This window comes from Notothenia rossii (assembly GCF_949606895.1).
Source record: "Notothenia rossii genome assembly, chromosome: 2".
Classification (NCBI taxonomy): Eukaryota; Metazoa; Chordata; class Actinopteri; order Perciformes; family Nototheniidae; genus Notothenia; species Notothenia rossii.
Genome location: NC_136904.1, coordinates 27218813 through 27238141, shown reverse-complemented (window position 1 = coordinate 27238141; position 19329 = coordinate 27218813). Strand labels below are relative to the sequence as shown.

Below are 19329 nucleotides of genomic sequence, written 5' to 3'. Positions count from 1 at the left end.
ACTTTTAATCAGTGAGGTCAGCTTATACTCACCTGGTCAATATAGAAGTAAGATATCTTCAGGAGTTGGTTTCCGTTTTTGGTCGTCTCTGGGATCTCAATGTTCAGCTGCAAATCATTTACTGGAAAGTAGCCAAGGTTCTGGATCTGGGAGAAAAACAAGAGAGTGAACTATTAGAGCGGGACCCTCCAAAAGATAAGCAGGTATAGCTAATGGGTGGATGGATTTCCAAATCTTTTTCTTGTACCGTAAATTAAACTGTTATTCTTTTGTCTCTCACCTGGAAAGTGAAGTTGAAAGGAGGACCAATAACCCCAGGCTCCTCGAGGGACAGCTCTGATTTGATGTCATATCGAGTCGGATGTGAATCCCTTTTTAATTACAGAATAAACACCAACAAGTAATATGTCAGAAAGCTTTTATCATCTATTCATCTTGGCTTCGAGGCTTATGTGGTGAAGAGGAATAACAAATCCAGCTACAGTATCTGCAATTTATTTTACCACGCTGTTTTGAAATACTTATTCATATAATCTCACTTTGCTCCACTCACTTGCACTTCCAAGTTCATTGCTTCCAAAATCAACTCAAGAGCTTCAGCAGATTGCACCATTTGATAAGACTGTGAGAAGTCAACAAACCTGGTGAAGAGAAGGTCTGCCTCGTAATTCAGTGAGTAATAGATGTCATTAAAATTATCAGCTGTGCTGATTTCCTCACCATCGCTGTTGAGAAAACGAAGACAACTATTCAAAGAATGTAAGCAATGATGTTACATCGGGACACACCAGTTGAAATATTCATGCAGTTGCAGCTTTTTGATTACTATTGAGCTTGCCACATGATTTATATCAAGGAAGTGAAGCTTTGTTGTTACTTTTTGGATGTCATCTCTCCATGCAAACAGGACATGTAAGAGGTAAGCATCATAAAATACAGTTATTGATTCAAACCTTCTGGCCTCCAGGATAACTCTGATATGGTCCAGGAAGATGGTGCGACTGAACTCAAACTCCAGACGAAATGTAACCTAAACAGAGCAGAAACAGTGCAGAATAAATAGATGTACACCGTTTTTTTCTAAACACGCAGGTCAGAAACATATTTTTACTCCATTTGTTACTGTATGTATCATTCCCAACAGTAAAGACGCTGCATTATGGATAAGGAGTAAAGCCCTCAATAACATGCTGCTTACTGAGAGCAAGGGAACTTCCCCTTAGTGGACAATAGGGCAAATCATTAAAAAAATCACACACACAAAGTGCCAATGAGAGTCATATTCAGGAACGCTTTTAGACCTAGAGGCAGAGCAGAGAATAGTGGATGAAGTCGGAAACAGAAGAGACCTGGGGTGTGTGAGAAAGTGGATATCATTAGAGAAAGTCCAAACAAAAACAGAAGTGAGGAGAGGAGAGCAATAAGAAGAAGGATTCGATAGAAAGAAGAGGGAGATGAGACAAAGGAGAGGAAGAAGAGGAGGATTGATTGGCAGCAGAAGCAAACAGAGCTGAGCATTGTTTACGTTCCTCCATGCAGTAATAAAATCCTGATGGACTCCGTCAGTCCGAAGAGGAATGCATAACGAGTCTATTGTAGCTTCCCTCCTCCATACAGACTGACTCATGCTGGACAGACCATGTAGTAAATATATACCAACACGATGACATCTTTTCAGAAGGGAGGAATTCCACGATCAGCTACTGTATGTTATACTATAAAATTGGCGGCCATACTTGTAATAACTTTTAATTGGAATATTTTACATTAAAAAATATTGTTTGGCGTTTGTGTGCGGGTTCCTCCAAAAAATATTTCCCCTCTAAACTGCTCATATATTATCATTTAATTATATGTTTGCGGCTCAGGGAGAAACACAATGCACATACTTTTACATTTTGCAGAAAGTCTGAATTAGGAATATAAATGATGAGAATAATTTGCTGTATTGGCCAAGTACAGTATGTGTACATATAAAAGGAACTTGAAAGCAATACTTTTCTTTGTTTACTTTTGCATACTATTGTCTCCGTTATGAAAGCCTTAGAACAGAATGGTTGATCTTGTTGTCCTGCTTTTCTTCTAAAAATAATTGGATTAATCTATGTTGATGGTCATTTAAAAGAAAGTCAGACTCAAAAAGAGAAAACATACACAAACACATAAGAATGCACAGACACACTCATGCATGCAAGTAGTTTGGAAGACATGATTGTCCGTGGCTAAAGGACCTCAGTGCGCCAGCATAGCTGAACTTGGAAATTCAGACAGAGCATGAAGCTCCCCTTCCTCCTCTGGGCGGATGGAGTCCGCCCGTATCCCTGAGCCACACTCACTGTCAATCATCACAAATAATTTGCAATAAATAGTGTGCTATGTACCTGTGTGTGCCCACAAGAAACAAACACACTTTTGTCACCACCAAGGTATGATCTTTCCGACCTCACTTTGCTGCAGCAGTATTCAAGTTTATATTACATGCTGGTTTTTTTTACACGGGTCAAAACAACCGGAAAAGTCAAAACAAGAGTGATAACTGGACATTTCGAAAAAGAGCCAGCCTTGAGGTTCTTACTTTCCTTCAGCTAAACAGCGGTTTGTGCAGGCTTGGCAGCAGTACCATGTACAATCAGCCTGTTAAACTCTGTGCCACATTTTGAAAAGGCTCTCGACCAGAGCAGATCGACCTTGTGGCTCTGGATGCTGTTCAGGCGGAATGAATGGGTATGAATCACTCGGTTTAAAAGGGGACCGGAGACCTCTTGGTTGAGTTGTTGGGGAGCATTACAGAGAAATGTGGTGATATTTTAGTTGCCCTGGAGATGTCTTTTGTTTGTGATAATGACATGGTTAGGACATGTCATGAACTCTTTCAATCGTCTTAATTACTTCATCCATGCAGCATTTGTCAGCAGACTGTGTATCAGTAAGAGAGACGTGTGCTCGGACATCAATGGAAAACACGGCTTACCCATAATCTGCCCACTGTTTAAAAGCTTTTAGCTGCACAGTGTGAGGAACCAGTGTCCCTATATCCCTATCACAGTTAATTCAAACATCACTCTCTTAATAATAAAACGGAATACCTTGCAATAAAACGCACTGGAATCTCATAAATATTGTTGACATTACAAGCCTGGGGAAAAGCTTGGCATCAGCAAAATTGAACGTGAGAATCGGGAACAGATGAGAAAATAAAAAACCCTCAGTATCTTCACTCAGTCTCACCTGGAGACCCAGGCTAAAACGGAGAAAAAATGTCCTTAATGGCTGAAGAAGAAGGTTGTTTGTTGTCTGTTTACATTGTTGCTAAGATGTCCCTTGATAATAACGCAAGAACAACCACATGGGATGCTCATATAAATTCTTATGGTGTATAGACTAGAATTAAAAGGTATTGCTTGACTGATTTTATGTAAGAATAAGGGACATTAACTTCTAAGAGAATACTTTTAAAACCTGCAGATTCACATATGTAATGGCTTGGTTCCCAGAAAAGCTCTACACTGTAGGTGAATATATTCATGACTTTGTGAACACATAAAGTATGAACTCAAAGGTGCCATCATCTGAAAGTTAGGTCATGCAACACTTATGCAACTTAAAAACTTGAGGCAGACCTGTAAATACATGTGCTGCCTATACCAATCATTTAAATCTCTCATTTTTTTTTCTTTGGCACACTGAAAAAGGTATTGGCTTATACTACTTCGCTGGTTACGTGCCTTATTATACATTTGAATATTGTATCATGGAGGCACTGCACAATCCTAAACCTTTAAGCACAATCTGAAAGACTTTTGGACCACATGAAATCCTTGACATTCATTTTTGTTTTGTTTTTGGATTTAAGAGCATGAGTCTGGTCTGGGAAATTACACAATTTAGATACAACACCATAATATGCTTTGTGGACACAATCCTCTATACAGAACTGTAAATATTGAGTCACAGGATATAGATTAAGGCAAGGATGTTGATCCAAACCTCCATCCCTCCATTAGCTGCTTCATACTAAAATTTGTTATAGTTAGTCAACACTAAAATGTTTTATGTCAGATCCTAGAAAGAATGGATCTCTCTCCAGAAATAACCCAACTCCTCTGGTTGGCTTGTGGGTTCAGCATTAACCAGTGTGGCGTGTCATGGTCATCTGAAGCCAGCAGCATGTGTTTTGGGTCCCTGTGATTTAAAAGGTCCCCTGTCAATGTTTTCTCAGCTTCGGATTAGCGGCACACTGCGGGCTGTGAGGTTGCTCTGACGAGGCTAGGGATAATTTTTATTTTGATCAGACGTGCCAGCGTCCAAACTGTTTTTATCATACTTGGCAATCAGTATGAAAATGATTTTTTTATGGTTGGAAAGATTTACATCTGCTTTCCATTCAGTCAACTAAAACATATTACTTTTTAGTCGACCTGAAACACCCATAAAACCCAGGAACCAAATGTCAGAAACAAGATTTGATTACTGAATTGTCAACCAAGGGACCTCTAAACGATGATGATACATAGATATCTTATCGGAGACATTTCCATTAGATGGGTTTTACTACAACACAAATGTAGCCAGTATAGTAGTAAGTAAGTAGTTAACATTTTTCTTTACAATGTGGGTGTTAAAAACTAAACAAAAAGCTATTATCTTTTAAATAATGATTAATAAAGAAAGCATTATCTCACCTGAGATTTAGCCCTCATGAATGGAGCACTGACATTGCAGATCTTCTCATTCCTCAGTTTGTCCTCAATCAAACACTCTACTTTGATGTCAGAGTTGTCCTGGATCACAAAATAAGCTGGTTAGATCTGAGCATATTCAGTCTTTTTTTGGACAATTTTACTAAATATAATAAGTTCTGATCTTGAACGACAAAAGTTTGGCTGATGATATCTTACCTTGACTATTAGACTAGAGAAGCGTAGATTGGGTGTGTAGCTTATATTTAGGAGAGCACTGTAGGCATTCTCGCCTTTGTTCTCCAATTGGACATCCATCACCATTCGCCTCCTGTTTGCCTCTATAACCCGCAGAGATCCCTCGGCCCCGCCTTCACTTTGACGGCGGCAGAAAACACCACGAGACTGAACAGGCTGCGCACAGAACTGACTGGGAGGCAGAGAGTGAGAGAAAGGTAAAATCATAAGTAACAGAGCAGGCAAGGTTCAGTTTAACATGGTGTGTAAATACACTTTGTCTGTGGTTTCTCATGAGTGTACCTACTTTAGAGTCAGGAGGTCGGTCATACTCTGCACTGCCAGGTCAGGCATGCAGCGGTCGTCCTCGTCACAGCCGTTCCAGAAGGGCAGCTAGACAAAGAGACACGATTTAGTCACTTTAAAGGAATTACATACTCCTTCCCTATATGTACCTTTATTATATCAGATAATAATGTATTAGAGTGAATGTTAATAACTTAAAAGCAGGGGCAGGATAAGCTGTCCGATTGTATCTCACCTCAGTGCTCACAACAGTCGGCCAGCTATCATCCAGAACTGGTCCGAGGTCTGGATCTTGTAGTCCCACTTGAGCAGAGAACACAATCGGCCGTGCGTAGTCTGTGGTTTCCTGCATAAAAAATTCAGTTAAAAGATTAGTCTTTTGATTTAATCATTTATCATTGCACTTTATCTATGGCGCTCCAATCATCCAAGCTTTCAACAAGTTTACATGAAGATACAGAAATGCTCAAAATATATGATATATGTATTTTAATGGGCAGTTTGTGTTGGTTTTGACAAATGTGGGAGATCAATATCAATAATTATGTTTTAAAACTAAACAGCAGAAATGGTCGACCAAAGGCTGTTCATATAAAAATTGGACAAAATAAAAATATGCAATTATTCAGCCAGAATTGAAGGGGTTGTCAAAGAACTTCACATGATACTAAATCTTAATCTTTTCACAGAATCACACATATATTTTAGACATTTTAGCTATTAAGTTCAACACTGGTCTTGGGGTTCACATGAACTTGCACCCCTCATCACGGGCCTCACCATGACGTGGAAGTAGATGTGTTCACAGGTCTCTTCTCCAGGAAAGAGGGTCAGGTTTTGAGGCTGCAGCTTGTTTGGGTTGTCCAGTACGGCCCGAGGATTGAAACGTCTCTCCGCAGTGGAGACATTATATTTAATCCCTGGTGGGTCAGAAGAAGGGATCAGAAGTTGCACTTCCATTGGAAATATTTAAAGGTTCTGTTCTATTTGCATTCAAATGTTTATGAGATAAATCGTTTTCTGTTTTGACTTCGGTTAGTGCAGACTAATTGACAAATGGAGGCATCAGGCTATGGTAAATGACATCACTATCGCAGTGCAATATTAGCTTTTCTTTGAACACACAGCATGATGAATGTGTAACCACATACAAGAATCCAAACCCCCTGGTTTCAGAATAGAGTCATTTCCAATCCACATTGTTTAAAAAGGCTTTTCATTTATTGCCGCGTGTTTTCATTGCATGAGGAAACATCTAAAAGAGTGAACTTTTGCACGAGTTATGTTTGGGGTCAACCAGAGAATTGCAGAACAGGAGACATTTTTTACACAATACAAACAATGAACAAGAAGAATCTCTCCACTTTTCGCCAAATCACATTTATCATTATCAGATATTATTGTGTTTGGTTTTTGGATGAGAGACACTCAAAGTGAACTTTTCCTGTTTGAACAGCTTTTTGGCCACCCAGCAGCATTTCACATCAGTATAGCAACTTACATCTCAACAAATGGCATCAAATGGCATCTTAATAGTACGTAAATATATATGTACAGTTTCTCTCAAACTGTACATGTACATTTTTGCAAAAATAAGATTGCTTTCACTGGGACAGAAAAAAGAATTTCCATGTTATGCAATAGACCACAGCGAACTCACAAACACCAGCATCTGCCAAGCATTACTAGCCAGACACGACAATGAAAGGAAAATTAAATAAACGTGTTCCACTGTATGTAACCAGCAAAGACAAGATAAGTTCTCCTCTCGTTTTCCTCTGCTCTGTTTTGGCGCGTCCGATAGATTTGATAAAGATGTCTGAGGGTCAGAAGGTTAACTCAGAACACGCTCCTCCACACCTCTGCGTCCTCACCCCTCACACACAGTGAAACTGGACCCTGCCATCATATCTCTTAAAACAAATTGTGAGCAGAGAAGCCCTGCGGTTTCATGCAGGTGGGTTACTACCAACGGCACAACAACCTTCTGGAGGATCTTTGAATCGCCGGCAACAAGAAGAAAACAACTCTCTTTTAAAAAAAAGAAAAAAAAGCTTGTAGATTCATTCCAACCAGCGTTCACACAATAAAAGGAACATTCGACAGCACCAATGTGGTTTAGCTGTATCAGTTTTGGAAGCAGTAGCATTAGCTTTGGCAGGGAACAGCAGTGAGATCAGAATATCTTACTGCTGGTAAAGAAACATTTCCCTTTGGCGCCACCCGGAGTTTTAGCCATCGCACATTTTACGGGCCACATGCTGAAAATTACTTTTGAGCCGGGATGTTATATATTGTAATGTATGTTTTTGCTCACTTAAAGACAGCCATTTTTCATCCTTTTTCATGTATCACAATCCAACAGAACAGCTGAACTACATTGCAGACACAGAGCCAAAATATGAATGTCTCTGCTCAAGCGTATCAATAAAAATTATGTGTTTAAGATTTGACATTATCCAGAGGTTGGATCATACAGCTGCCAGTGTCTTTTTACTTCTCTTCAGACTTGTAGTTTTATATGTATTTTGAAAGGTTGTGCAATAAGTAGGGTATGATTTACAAAAAGATGAAATAGGGTTTTACTAACTTCTGGAAGATGCCAAACATCAGGCAAAGATGAAGGGGAGCATTTAATGACATGCCTCCACAGAGGTGGATTATTTTTGCTGTCTTACCAATTTCCTGCATGGGAGGAATGGCCGTCCTGGCAGTGATGTTGAAACATACAATGGCTGACATGCAGGTCACGTCTTTGCCGCCTCTCTGACAGTCCTTCACAAAGATGTTGACCTTACTTGGCTCAAACCTGATGGTGGTATATATCCGGATGACACTCTTTGACCTGTGAGGACATGAAGGTCTTACAGATCAAAAAACTACTTTGAGACGCAAGAATATTTCCAAAATATAATAATTTTTTAAGGTGTACATGAATCTCTCTATTAAAGGGTGATAACAGAAAATGTGGGGATGAAAGAGATGTCTTAAAAGTATTGCAGAATTAACCACAATAACCGCCTTGAATAAAACAAAAGTATTATTTACTTGCTGAAATACCTTTATATGTACAGTCTGTGTGTAATACTAACCAAAGGAGAACAACAGCACCAAGGGAACCTACTGCCAGGTCCACTAAACCATCATCGTTCATGTCCATTGTGCCATGAATACTGCGTCCAAAGTACAGCAGGCCAGGAGCCAAATCTGTCGCTGCTATCCTCTGAGAAACAGACGGATCAAGGATCGGGGAAAACAAAGGTCAGAATGAACAACAACTACCGTTTACTATGTTGTGATTAGAATACTTACCAAAGCAGTTTTCAATTCAACTGAGTAATTAAACGTACTTCATGGAAATATGGTAGTAATTAGATACTGTACATTTAAAATAATTTACTTCAAGAATAAAAAAAAGAGTTTATGTTTCACTAAATGTAATTCAAATATTACATTTACATTACTTCCAGTCATTCTCTGAAGCATACCACAGCTCACCACAGCTCCTTGCTCCAGTTTTCTTTCAATCCGTATGGTCACATAGTGTCAGTTTCTCATGCCTGACATTCTCCTGTAATTGCAGAGCCTATTATCCACCTGTCTGTCATCTGCCCTCAATTTATTCTGGTCACCTGGTCCCCACACCCACCTTCCCCATTTTCGCTCATCTTCACTTTGATGACTACCTGTCTGCTCAGGACTGCCCTCCTGCTCCTTGTCAGGTTTAGGAAGCTCGTTCTTACATCAGATTTATACAATCTGATCAAAAGCTTCACACATCTAGGTAAAGAACTGTTGAAGTATGGAATGGGACACTATTTTTAGCTTAGTCCTGTCTCATATATACTTGGTGGTTTATATTATCAACCTCATCCTGTTTGATTCTTTTAAGTTACAAGTTACCTAAATTATTAGCTATTTTATTCTTATCAGAGAAATAAAAAAAATATCCATATATATATAATCTGCCTTTTTTTGTCAACAAAGATAAAAATACAAAGGTCATTTTTAAATGGTAAATGGTAAATGGACTGTACTTATATAGCGCTTTATCCAGTCTTTAAGACCCCTCAAAGCGCTTTACATACTACATGTCATTCACCCATTCACACCCATTCATACAGAGCAGTGTACCTTACTCTAGGACCTAACATTCACACACATTCACACACCGTTGGCCATGCCATCGGGAGCAACTCAGGGTTAAGTATCTTGCCCAAGGATACATCGACATGTTGACTGCATGGGCTGGGATCGAACCCACAACCTTCTGGTTGAAAGACGACCACACTCCCTTACAGCCACAGTCGCCCATTTTTAGTTTTTAACACAAGAGTTTTGTCTTTTTTTGTCAGAAATTATTGCATGTTGATATAGAAAAGATGTGGTATGTTTTTGCAAAAAGGTTAGTAGATATATCTACACATGATGAAAGTAATAGAAAACCAACAAAAACATAGACATTGTAGTTATAGTGAACTCTTTGCACAGCTGTTACCTGTTTGTATTTGCGCAGTATTCTGTTTTGCTGGCTGAAGAAAATATAAATGGCTCCTTTGTGGTCGTCTTCCAGCGGCGCTCCCACCACCAGGTCATTGAAGCCGTCACCGTTCAGGTCGGGCACGGGAGCGAGAGAGGAGCCGAAGCGAGCGTTCTGGCCTCCATTATGGATTTCCAACGCTCCCTCAAGGATGAAACGATTCTGGGGGATGAAGGGAAACAATGATCAGTGCTCATGAATATACTTGACACAAGTTATACAGTTACACAGAGCATCCTAGACTTGCAGCTATCAGAATGCATTTGTTTTCCCACTGGTTCCTACATAAATATCTGAAGGCACTTGACCCTTTATAGTTTAGATTCTCACAAGAATTGGAGATTATATACTTTGATGTTGATAAATAGACATAAGCTTACATGGAAAGTCTCAGTGCGGTGGATCTGGCACTCATCCCAAAAATGAACAGAAACAAACATTTTTAAACCGCAACACAAGACGGAACGAAAACCTTTCATGTGTTTCCAGAGTTGGATCCGTTTCCATGTGTACGAGACACAGGACTAAATGCTGCATCATGAGAACTGCGTTAGAGCCGGGGTCTTTTTATTTTTCTGCTAATTTACCAGCAGGTTATCATGGCATTGTACTCACACATATGCTCAGCAATCTTCACTTTGATTGGTCTGTTTTGTGGAGAACGTTTTCAGAAAAGTGCTTTTTAGATCAGCATTGAATAATTACCTTATCAACCCACTTGGTGTTTTTCTTACAAGTCTAGAGGGTGTGATTTATGATTTTAAAATATATTTATTCTCTTCCTCATCTACCAAAGGGCTTCTCTTCTTAGTGTTTTCTGTTCATTTCATATAAAGAAAAAAATGTGTATTCCACTTTAAGTATAGTTGTACTATCTTGTCTTTTTAGTGTTCATTTTTGAAAATAAATAAATAATGAGTTATCTGTTAAGGGTTAATAAAGCAGAACGTGTATGTGCAGCAGTGGTGAACCGTCAGGGCCTTCAAGGTATTCAGAGAATACCCTGGAACACTCAGAACAACAACAAAAATCTAATTAATTATATAAATAAAATGTAAATAAAATTAACAAATGAGAATCGTATCTGTGTTGTTGATCTGTAATATTACAGTGTTACGTTGATTTGTTTGTCTTTCTCGGTCCATGCACTACGCATTTGAGTGGTTTTGTGTTCGGAAAAAAAGGCAACCACTCAGATATTTTGTGATAGACACGGTTCGCCACTGATGTCCAGAGAGTCAAACTCAGCATGCAAACATCTTAATATATCATGCTAACTGTGACACAAAACCATGCATTAATTAAAAAAGCTGTGCACATGTTGTTATTTTTTTATGAATACATACACAGATAGCTTTACAGGACAACACCTTTATTGGACACAGAAGTAAATGCCAGAAGGATTTTGTTAAAAATAGAAAATATATATTTGAAAGGGTGTCCTAGATAATAAATACAGTAGGACACCCTTTAAAAAAAGATATATATCAGCCCTCTAGATATACGCCTTCTGGCAGAGTTCAGTTTCCACTCAAAGAGCTGATCTGTTCTTCTAATGATCCATCATAACAGGACTTAGGAAGAGATTGTTGTCCTCTCTGCCCTCCATCCAGCTGTGTTTTATCTCAAAGCCATCTTTAATCAACTAATCATGTTGGAATTCATCCAGTAAAAACAAGCAAACAAGATTTGTTTTATCTTTCCTGCAATAAAACAAAAGATAAAGTTTGGATCAGCTTCTGTGTTTTTCACATAATCCTTTAATTCTGCCTTTGTGAACCCAAATATCTTTAACATCTGGCAACAAAAAAGTGAGGAATTTTACCTCCTGGCAGTAAAAGGACTGAAGAATGCTGTATAGCTTTAGTATATTTATTTGAAGTTCTATTCTTAGCGAGTAGAAAGTCAGATGGAAAATATCCACGTCTTTAAAAGCAAATACCCGACTGGAAAAAACATTCAAAGAAAAAATTGAGGCAAATACTTTAGCCCATCAGCAGTCATGCATATCATTGCTCCACTTGGCATCCCAGCTCATGATATAATTTAAAGTCGGCAGAGGAAACATGACATCATTTGTTATTTCAGATGAATGAATGGGAAAGGACTTGATTTAGGAAGGAAGATCTTACCTTCCCAGCTACCTGATGTGTGCGTGTGACTAAGAGGGAGATTAATGGAGAAATATATTCAGAGCTGCTAAATTTAAAACACATGGTTTGGGAGGAGGCCATGAAGGGTCACGGCCAGTATGCAATTTAAGTTCAATGTCTAGTTTTCTTTCTCCAAAGACTTAAGGACCCTTTTTTAAATCTTTGGACATGGAGTTATTATCCCTTAAATATATCAAAGATATACTGTATATAGAGTGATTTATTTCCGTTTGCATTTTGTTTCTGACTGTTAAGCTTGGCCCGCCACCTGTGATATGGTTTGGACCAAACCACATATTATTTAAAATGCATTTTCCATGCCTATTCAATGTATTCAAAACAGCTGAAGACTTTTGTTATTTCAATGAGCAAGACAGACCTGGAGCAGTAGGACATTTCCTCCTATTACAGAAAGTTCTCGCCTCCGAATGGTTAGCTGGAAATGGGTTTAAAAAGGGCAAAATACTTTCCTGTTGAGTTCGTTTTAAACATCTAATAAAGTCTTCACACTGACATGGAAGCATTTCATCTGCACATTGGATCTGGACAGGGTCATGTGTCAAATGTCTGGCTGCTGCATGTCAGTGTGTGAACTGTGGAGCTGGAATGCAACAGAGTCTGGATGGTAACGGGACACTTCTTGTGAAGAAGAAATTAATGCAAACATCTGGAGTTTAAACAGGTGTTGACCCAATTCTTAATCTTAATCTGATTTATCCCTGTGTTTCTCTATTTGTTTGAGTTCTCAGAGTTTATACCCACCAGCTCTGTCACTCTGTAGATATAGACTTTTCCCTTCTCCATGCCTCCACTGAAGAACATGGGTGCTGCCACCAAGAGGTTGTCTGTTATACCGTCTCCATCAATGTCCAAGGGTGCGATCTCACTGCCATAGTAGGAGCCAATCTGAAAAAGACGTACAGTGCATGTATGAAATTCTGAAATCAGTAATAAATCAGCCGGATCATTGGCAATCGGTTCCATTCTTGTGTGAGCATCCTTGCGAGTTTGTCGATGGCTAATCTTCTAAAACAAAGGATCGCCAAGCGTTACATTTTTTGTGATTATTTGTAGTTGCATGCTCATGGTTGCGGTGATTAAGTCTAAAAAATATCTTACGTGTTTGATAAGGCTATTGTCTCCTTACTATGTCAATAACTGGTTTATTTCAACCAAACCGAAGTGGTTTTTTATGGCTATTTGTATCTGTTAATTAAACAGTTGAAGAATTGTTAATATCTTATTTTGTGAGTCTATGTTTATTGATAGTATAAAGAGTCAGACACACCTGGCAGAGATCTGCACTCTATTTTCTTAAAAGCAATCATTCAACTAGGTGATGAAACTCTTGGCTTCTTCTAAACAGTTTGTTAATCTGATTTACTGATGATTTGGAGTTGCTTTTAAACGTTCAAACTGTAAGTGAATAGGGGTCTGTGTTGTGTCCCTGCAAGTGGTCATTGATTTTGTAGATGCTCAGACTGTGAGAGCTGTTTGGAAGATCAGTCACTGGAGAAAGATGGAACATCATCTATTGGTTTTCAGATTAGAAACATCTGCCTATAAAAAAGCTCTTTTCGCAAAAAAGTCGCTGGATCAAGAAACCTTTCGGCAAAGAAACATCTGCTGCTCTGGATGAGCTGTTGCTGACAAGGTACATTGTAAGCTGCTGCCGGATCACTTCAGGCCTGCAGCCTGTGAAGAGTTGCCAGTTATGAGTGTAGCGGACATTAACACACAGAGCCACTTTTCCTTCAAATAATGATTATTTTTAAACTCTCTTGACTTGGATAGTGCAATTAAATCCCAACAGATGATTTGCTGAATACCCAATTCTTTATTTCTCTAGCCTGTGCGCTTTTCTCTCTTCTGGAACTTTGTTTTCAGGATCTTAAATCCTTTCATGACATAAAATACAGTTTGTTATTGATCAACACTGAAAATGTGTGTGCCACAATTCACCAACGTTGACATTGACAGATATTTTTCCATAAAAACTTTGATTCAAAATAATAGATGTTTAAATATACTGCTCAACTGGACCTCGTATTGGACCTTAATTTATTTCTTGCAAATATTATTATTATCATCATCATCATCATCATCATCATCATCATCATCATCATCATCATCATCATCATCATCATCATCATCACATAAACCCACGCAGTTTTAAAGACTCGTATAACTAACTGAGCTGCTCTTCATTAGTGTTTTATCACCATGTTTTATGACATTCCTTGTTGCGCTGTGGAACTCTTTCAAAGCAGACTTGAGGTCTACATCAGTGAGCCACTGGCCTTCAGCTGATAAACTTTTTATCAAGTGCTGGATGTTTCAACTACCTGCTGGCCCTTGAGGGAGTGCAGGATGGTGAGGTTTCCCGAGTTCTTCAGGGTGAAGATGATGACTTTGCCCGTGTGGTTGAATCGTGGAGCTCCCGCTACGAGCAGACGACCGTTTCTTGCTGACACCACAGACGTCACAGAATAACCTGGATATTTAAAACACACAAACATTTATTCTGCCGCTGTTCACAGACAGCAACCCACTGAAGTATGTACGGTAGAGTTATAGAGTCTTCTTCCCACCCTCACAAAAGTAACACATCTAGGATAAACACATGATGTTTGTAATAACCATTTCATTCTATTGACTATGGACAGGAACAATGATTGCTTTATAGTGAAATTGTAAAATAAATCAGAGACCAAAGAGCAAATTGACCTCACTTTTAGGTTCATTCATCTGCATGACTAAAGTGAAACGTTGCCGTATGAGGAGTTGATACTTAGTGAGCTGCATTCAGTTACGCAAAGATGGATGTTCTGTCTCAGGTTTCTCAGATTTGTATTTAGTCTTTTCACACTAAAAAATTCCACTTACTCCCTGTATACTTTTCCACCTTCATCTCTCATCTTCTTACCCCCTTTTTCCCAGCTTTACATTTCTCCCTGCCTGTCCAAAATTATGCTTCCACCTCATATAACTATTGAGTCTAGAATGCCATTGGCAGCCTGGTGCATCAGAGACAAACCACTGATGGTAAAAGCAGAGGGTTGTGGTGGTGGAGTGAGATGGGGCTGGATATGATGGGACATATTGGAGCAATGGGTACACTTAATAGAGATGGGTTGCAGCTAATATACTTGGTGATAAACCACAGGTCTTCTACTAGGGCAAGAGGATGTAAAGAGACTGGTAGCCGTGGGAGCAAATGCTATAAACGTTGTTCAAGCATAGCCTTCATTATTATTACGATTACAATATTATACTTTTTACCATTTCACTTCTCTCCTTATAGGCATATCCATCAAAACCCAGTCAGAAGTTTTCCACTCCATTAAAATCATTTTCTAGGGTGTTACTCACCCAAGTAGGCACCATGGTTTTTGAGCTCTTCAGGGAACTCATGTGCATAGGAGGACTTCGGCGGGACAACCTTCCCCTGACGTGTCTCCTTCAGGACCGCTCCGTTCCAATCGTAAGCTCCGACAGCACCCACCAGAATCCCATCCTGGAGGGGATTGTGGAGTAGAGTTATTTTTTGTACTTCAAACAGCAGAGTAATACAGAATGGTCTGTTTGTTCTGTCTATGCTGCTCATACATGGTAACATGGTGTGTATGCCGATGATAAACTCATGGAACAAAGTGTGATTTCAGAGAACAGCCTCAGCTCCCTTTCTCTCTTCAGCAATACATCGGATCACTTTTATGAGGAAATTGCAGAAGAAAAATTGAATATAGAAATCAATAATCTTTCTTAAAGTGGATGAATCATCTTATAAATGGGCCCTGTTGTCTGATTGCCCATCCCTTATAGGATTATCAGAAACATTTATTAATCATCAATATTTACAGCAAAACAGCGAATAACTTCCAGCTGAGCTGCTCACAAATCAGTCCAGGTGATCAATGAGAGCAATCCTCTGATACAAGGTTCTCTTCCTGGACTTCCATGCGTTCACTAAATAAGTGGCCAATTTGAAGGTCTCTTTTTCAGACAGCAATTTCCGATGATGTGAGGTATTTATCTCCATCAACAGACTTCCTTTATGTCACTGAGCATGACATTTCCACTCAAGAGAAGCAGAAAAACAAAAGGATGCAGATGATCAATTTTTCTCAGATTCCACACCGGACTTCATCAGGCTTTCTTCTTCCATATAGCGTACCATCCCATTTCAATATGAAGCAATAATGTACCAAACCTATTCATCTTGATTGATTATTAAGAACATCAAAAAAAGTTTCTGTTTGAGATACAATATTAAACTTCCACAGTTGTCACATATCATACGTTACAAGTTATAGTTACAAGGGCCCCATTTCTTTAACTGATTTTGGTTTGTCCACTATCATATTTTTATTAACCTATTGCATAGCCACAACAAACCTCCTACTCTGAAAGAACCAATCCCGTGTCTCCTGTTGTTGTTGTATAAACAAGTTTTGCCACACAGCAATAACTGAGTGAAACTCGAACTTGTCATCTCATCTACACTGTAATCTTGGTCTTCTTTTCTCTGGTAGAAGTAGCACAAGTTTGCAAAGAAAGTAAGTCTTCTTTAAAGCCCATTATCAAATCGCTGCTGAATCCTGATCAGTACATTATAAATTGTCATTGAACAAAGTAAATTAACCAGCAAGTGCCATAAGATGCTGACGCGAGAAGGGATTGAGGAGGGGTTTTACTCCCTTCCATGGTTCACCATACTTTGTATCACTGACACTGTAATTACAGGGTTGCTTTGCTTAATAAGCTGAGTTTTTTTCTTTCCGTACACAATATGCAGACAACACATTTTCCAGTGTTTGAGATTATGCTGGAAGGCTTGTGATTCCTTCCATAAAGATGGAATGGTGTGCTCACCACGCTCGCACTACGTCACTCTCTGACAGCAGCTTTACGCCAATGTGGTTGGCTGTTTTGGTCAAAATGGTTTCCATGGCAAATTAATGCAACCCAAAACAGTGTGGAAGCTTATAAACCAGTGACCTATTTCTACTGCGTTAGCATGTATGGCCATGAGCCTCGCTTTGGTTAAGATGTCAACTTCTCTTCTTCTCTTTTATTGAACCCGATAGGGTCAGATTTGTGGTTGTACACAAACATAGACAAGTGTATAGAGGATATATACACTTTATACCAGCTCACCAAATAAAGTGATGACCTGTATATTCCGTATTGTGGTGAAAACAGGAATCAGTTTAGCAAATAAGCACGGAGCCATGAAATTATTTTCAGCATTGCTGAGTTATGGTGTACGAAACAAAGAGCAGACAGTGTGTATGCAGATGCATGAGATGTCTATAAGGATAGCATATAACATTAGCCGCCTTCAATGTTGGCACATATCACATTCAGCAAAAACCATCTGGGCTTTTCAGGAGTGTTTTTCTCTTTTAAAGCCCCGTTATTCTTTCCAATAAGTTGTCCTCCTCTCAACACTCAGGTTCGTGGTGTCGAGGATCTCAGGAATCTGGCCTTGTGGACAACATTTCCAGTCATTGCTGCCACCCAGCTGCAAATTCTGCTTTATATTTCTTTTTCATCCTAAACAGGATATATTTATTCCTCCCTTGACGAATCCCACTGTGAAGGGGAACTGGAAAATCAAAGCAGTTGCATCAGCAAATGTCTGGATGGAATCAGCAAGTGACGAATTAACTCAATGATATATTATGAAAAGCAGGTACAGTAGAGAAGAAGCACTTATCTTCCTCTTCCAACTGCGTCACCCCTCAAAGCCAGCCCACCTGCAACTATCTATTCTGAGATTCAATCAAAAATATACCTCTCATAAAGTAAGCGGAAAAACAAACCCATTCTGCAGCCCAACTGTCTCAATATTCAGTCTCAGCTTCTCACTATTATGTTTCCCTAGGGAACAAGTGGTGTCTTATTACCCATCACTGAACGGTTGAAGTGGAAAAAGGCCTGTCAGGGACTCCTAAATCAGGATGAACTAAACCTCTGGGGCCACACAGCAGGCACCTCAGGGGGGGACTGGAAAGTAATAAATGGCAATTTGTGGGAAGGAGTTATGATGCGCCAGAGATGGTATTAGGCGACGTGATAGCAGAAGTCAGACTCACCTCGACGTTGTGTGCGGAAAATCCCGCCTGAGACATCTGGAGGCCAAACGCTGTCCCATTCTTACTGGTTCCTGTGTAAACAAGTCAGGCTATTACAGCTCTGAACCGCAGCAGCAGCAGCAGCAGCAGCAGCAACAGCAGCAGCAGCAGCAGAAAAGACATTTAAGCTGCCAACATTAAGTAAAACTTTTGAGGAGCCATGGCACTCGAGTTTTAATGGATACATTTCACATATAGAAGATATTTTAACATGTTTAATTAAAGAAATACCACTGAAATTAAGGATTACGTTTATGACCGATACGTCTCTTAATGCCCCCCTAATTGTTACTGTAAGTCTTTAAAATAACATTTAGTTCTATTACATACAATATAAAATATGTTATAATTACTATCAATTTACAATGAAAGAAAAACCGAGATAGGCAGAAAATCCTCAAACTGAGAAGCTGGAACCAGCCAATGTTTTACGTTTTCACTTGAAAATAAAAAACCATGACGGCCATGGGCTTTTTCCCATTATCAAGGAGGTTATCTGAATTTAATGCATGTTAGTTTGGATCTTTTCACAGAGAGTCATTGTATCCTTTGGTTGAAGATAAAATATGAAAAACCCCCAAGCATGAACCTTTGATAATGCAGCAGTACATTAAAGCTGTCTTAATGTTACTTACTGCTAAGAACATGCAGTGTGGCACTAAACACACATTTATTTGTTAAAATTGTTTAACGGGGATTACAATTTTGTATGCATTTATTATGAGTTGCTTTGGGCAAAATTGTCCAACAAACAATGTAATGTAGTTGTAATGAATTCCTTGTAAAACCTTCCAAACTGAAGATCCGTTCTCCAAGGGCATCCACAATATCCTTCAGCGCCGACTCATCCGTGACATTAAAGAAGTGTTTGTCATCTGGGTCGCTGGCGATGTACTTGATTTCATTGAGGAAGGCCTCAGGGTTTATTCCACGACGGTTGTAGTAGCCAAGAACCTGTGAATATAAGATTAAACAATCTTTCAGTACATGCATGCAGTGTCAACCAACATAAATAGTCAGTCACATTTGATAGCCCTCACATCTTTGGGCGGGTGTCAAAGGATTTTGTTTTTTTACAGCAGTGCCAAAGCTGTCACCAGTTCCAGTTGGATTTCAACAAAATGACTTCAGCATTTTTGCTCAAATTTCCATGCCTAGTTAAGCCACTGGATGGAATTAAGTGTGCTAATAGTTGCAACAGCAGTGGCATAAGCTAAATAAGCATGTGGTTTCAAGAAGATAACTTACACCTTTAGCTCTCCAGGGGCTCAACT

General features: G+C 39.2%; 1 protein-coding gene across 1 annotated transcript in view; it reads right to left on the bottom strand.

Moving 5' to 3' along the window:
* itga11a (integrin, alpha 11a) overlaps positions 1 to 19329 on the bottom strand; it is a 43610-nt gene that overhangs the window by 4316 nt on the left and 19965 nt on the right. The window contains exons 9-25 of the mRNA XM_079663673.1: positions 18844 to 19009; positions 18017 to 18087; positions 15288 to 15432; positions 14261 to 14409; positions 12678 to 12821; positions 9721 to 9924; positions 8315 to 8445; positions 7901 to 8067; positions 6003 to 6142; positions 5458 to 5568; positions 5224 to 5309; positions 4899 to 5109; positions 4683 to 4781; positions 954 to 1030; positions 642 to 725; positions 281 to 371; positions 33 to 146 (exon numbers count right to left, since the gene is read on the bottom strand). Coding sequence (XP_079519799.1) covers positions 33 to 146; positions 281 to 371; positions 642 to 725; positions 954 to 1030; positions 4683 to 4781; positions 4899 to 5109; positions 5224 to 5309; positions 5458 to 5568; positions 6003 to 6142; positions 7901 to 8067; positions 8315 to 8445; positions 9721 to 9924; positions 12678 to 12821; positions 14261 to 14409; positions 15288 to 15432; positions 18017 to 18087; positions 18844 to 19009 — 2190 coding nt within the window. The remainder of the gene's footprint in view (positions 1 to 32; positions 147 to 280; positions 372 to 641; positions 726 to 953; positions 1031 to 4682; positions 4782 to 4898; positions 5110 to 5223; positions 5310 to 5457; positions 5569 to 6002; positions 6143 to 7900; positions 8068 to 8314; positions 8446 to 9720; positions 9925 to 12677; positions 12822 to 14260; positions 14410 to 15287; positions 15433 to 18016; positions 18088 to 18843; positions 19010 to 19329) is intronic.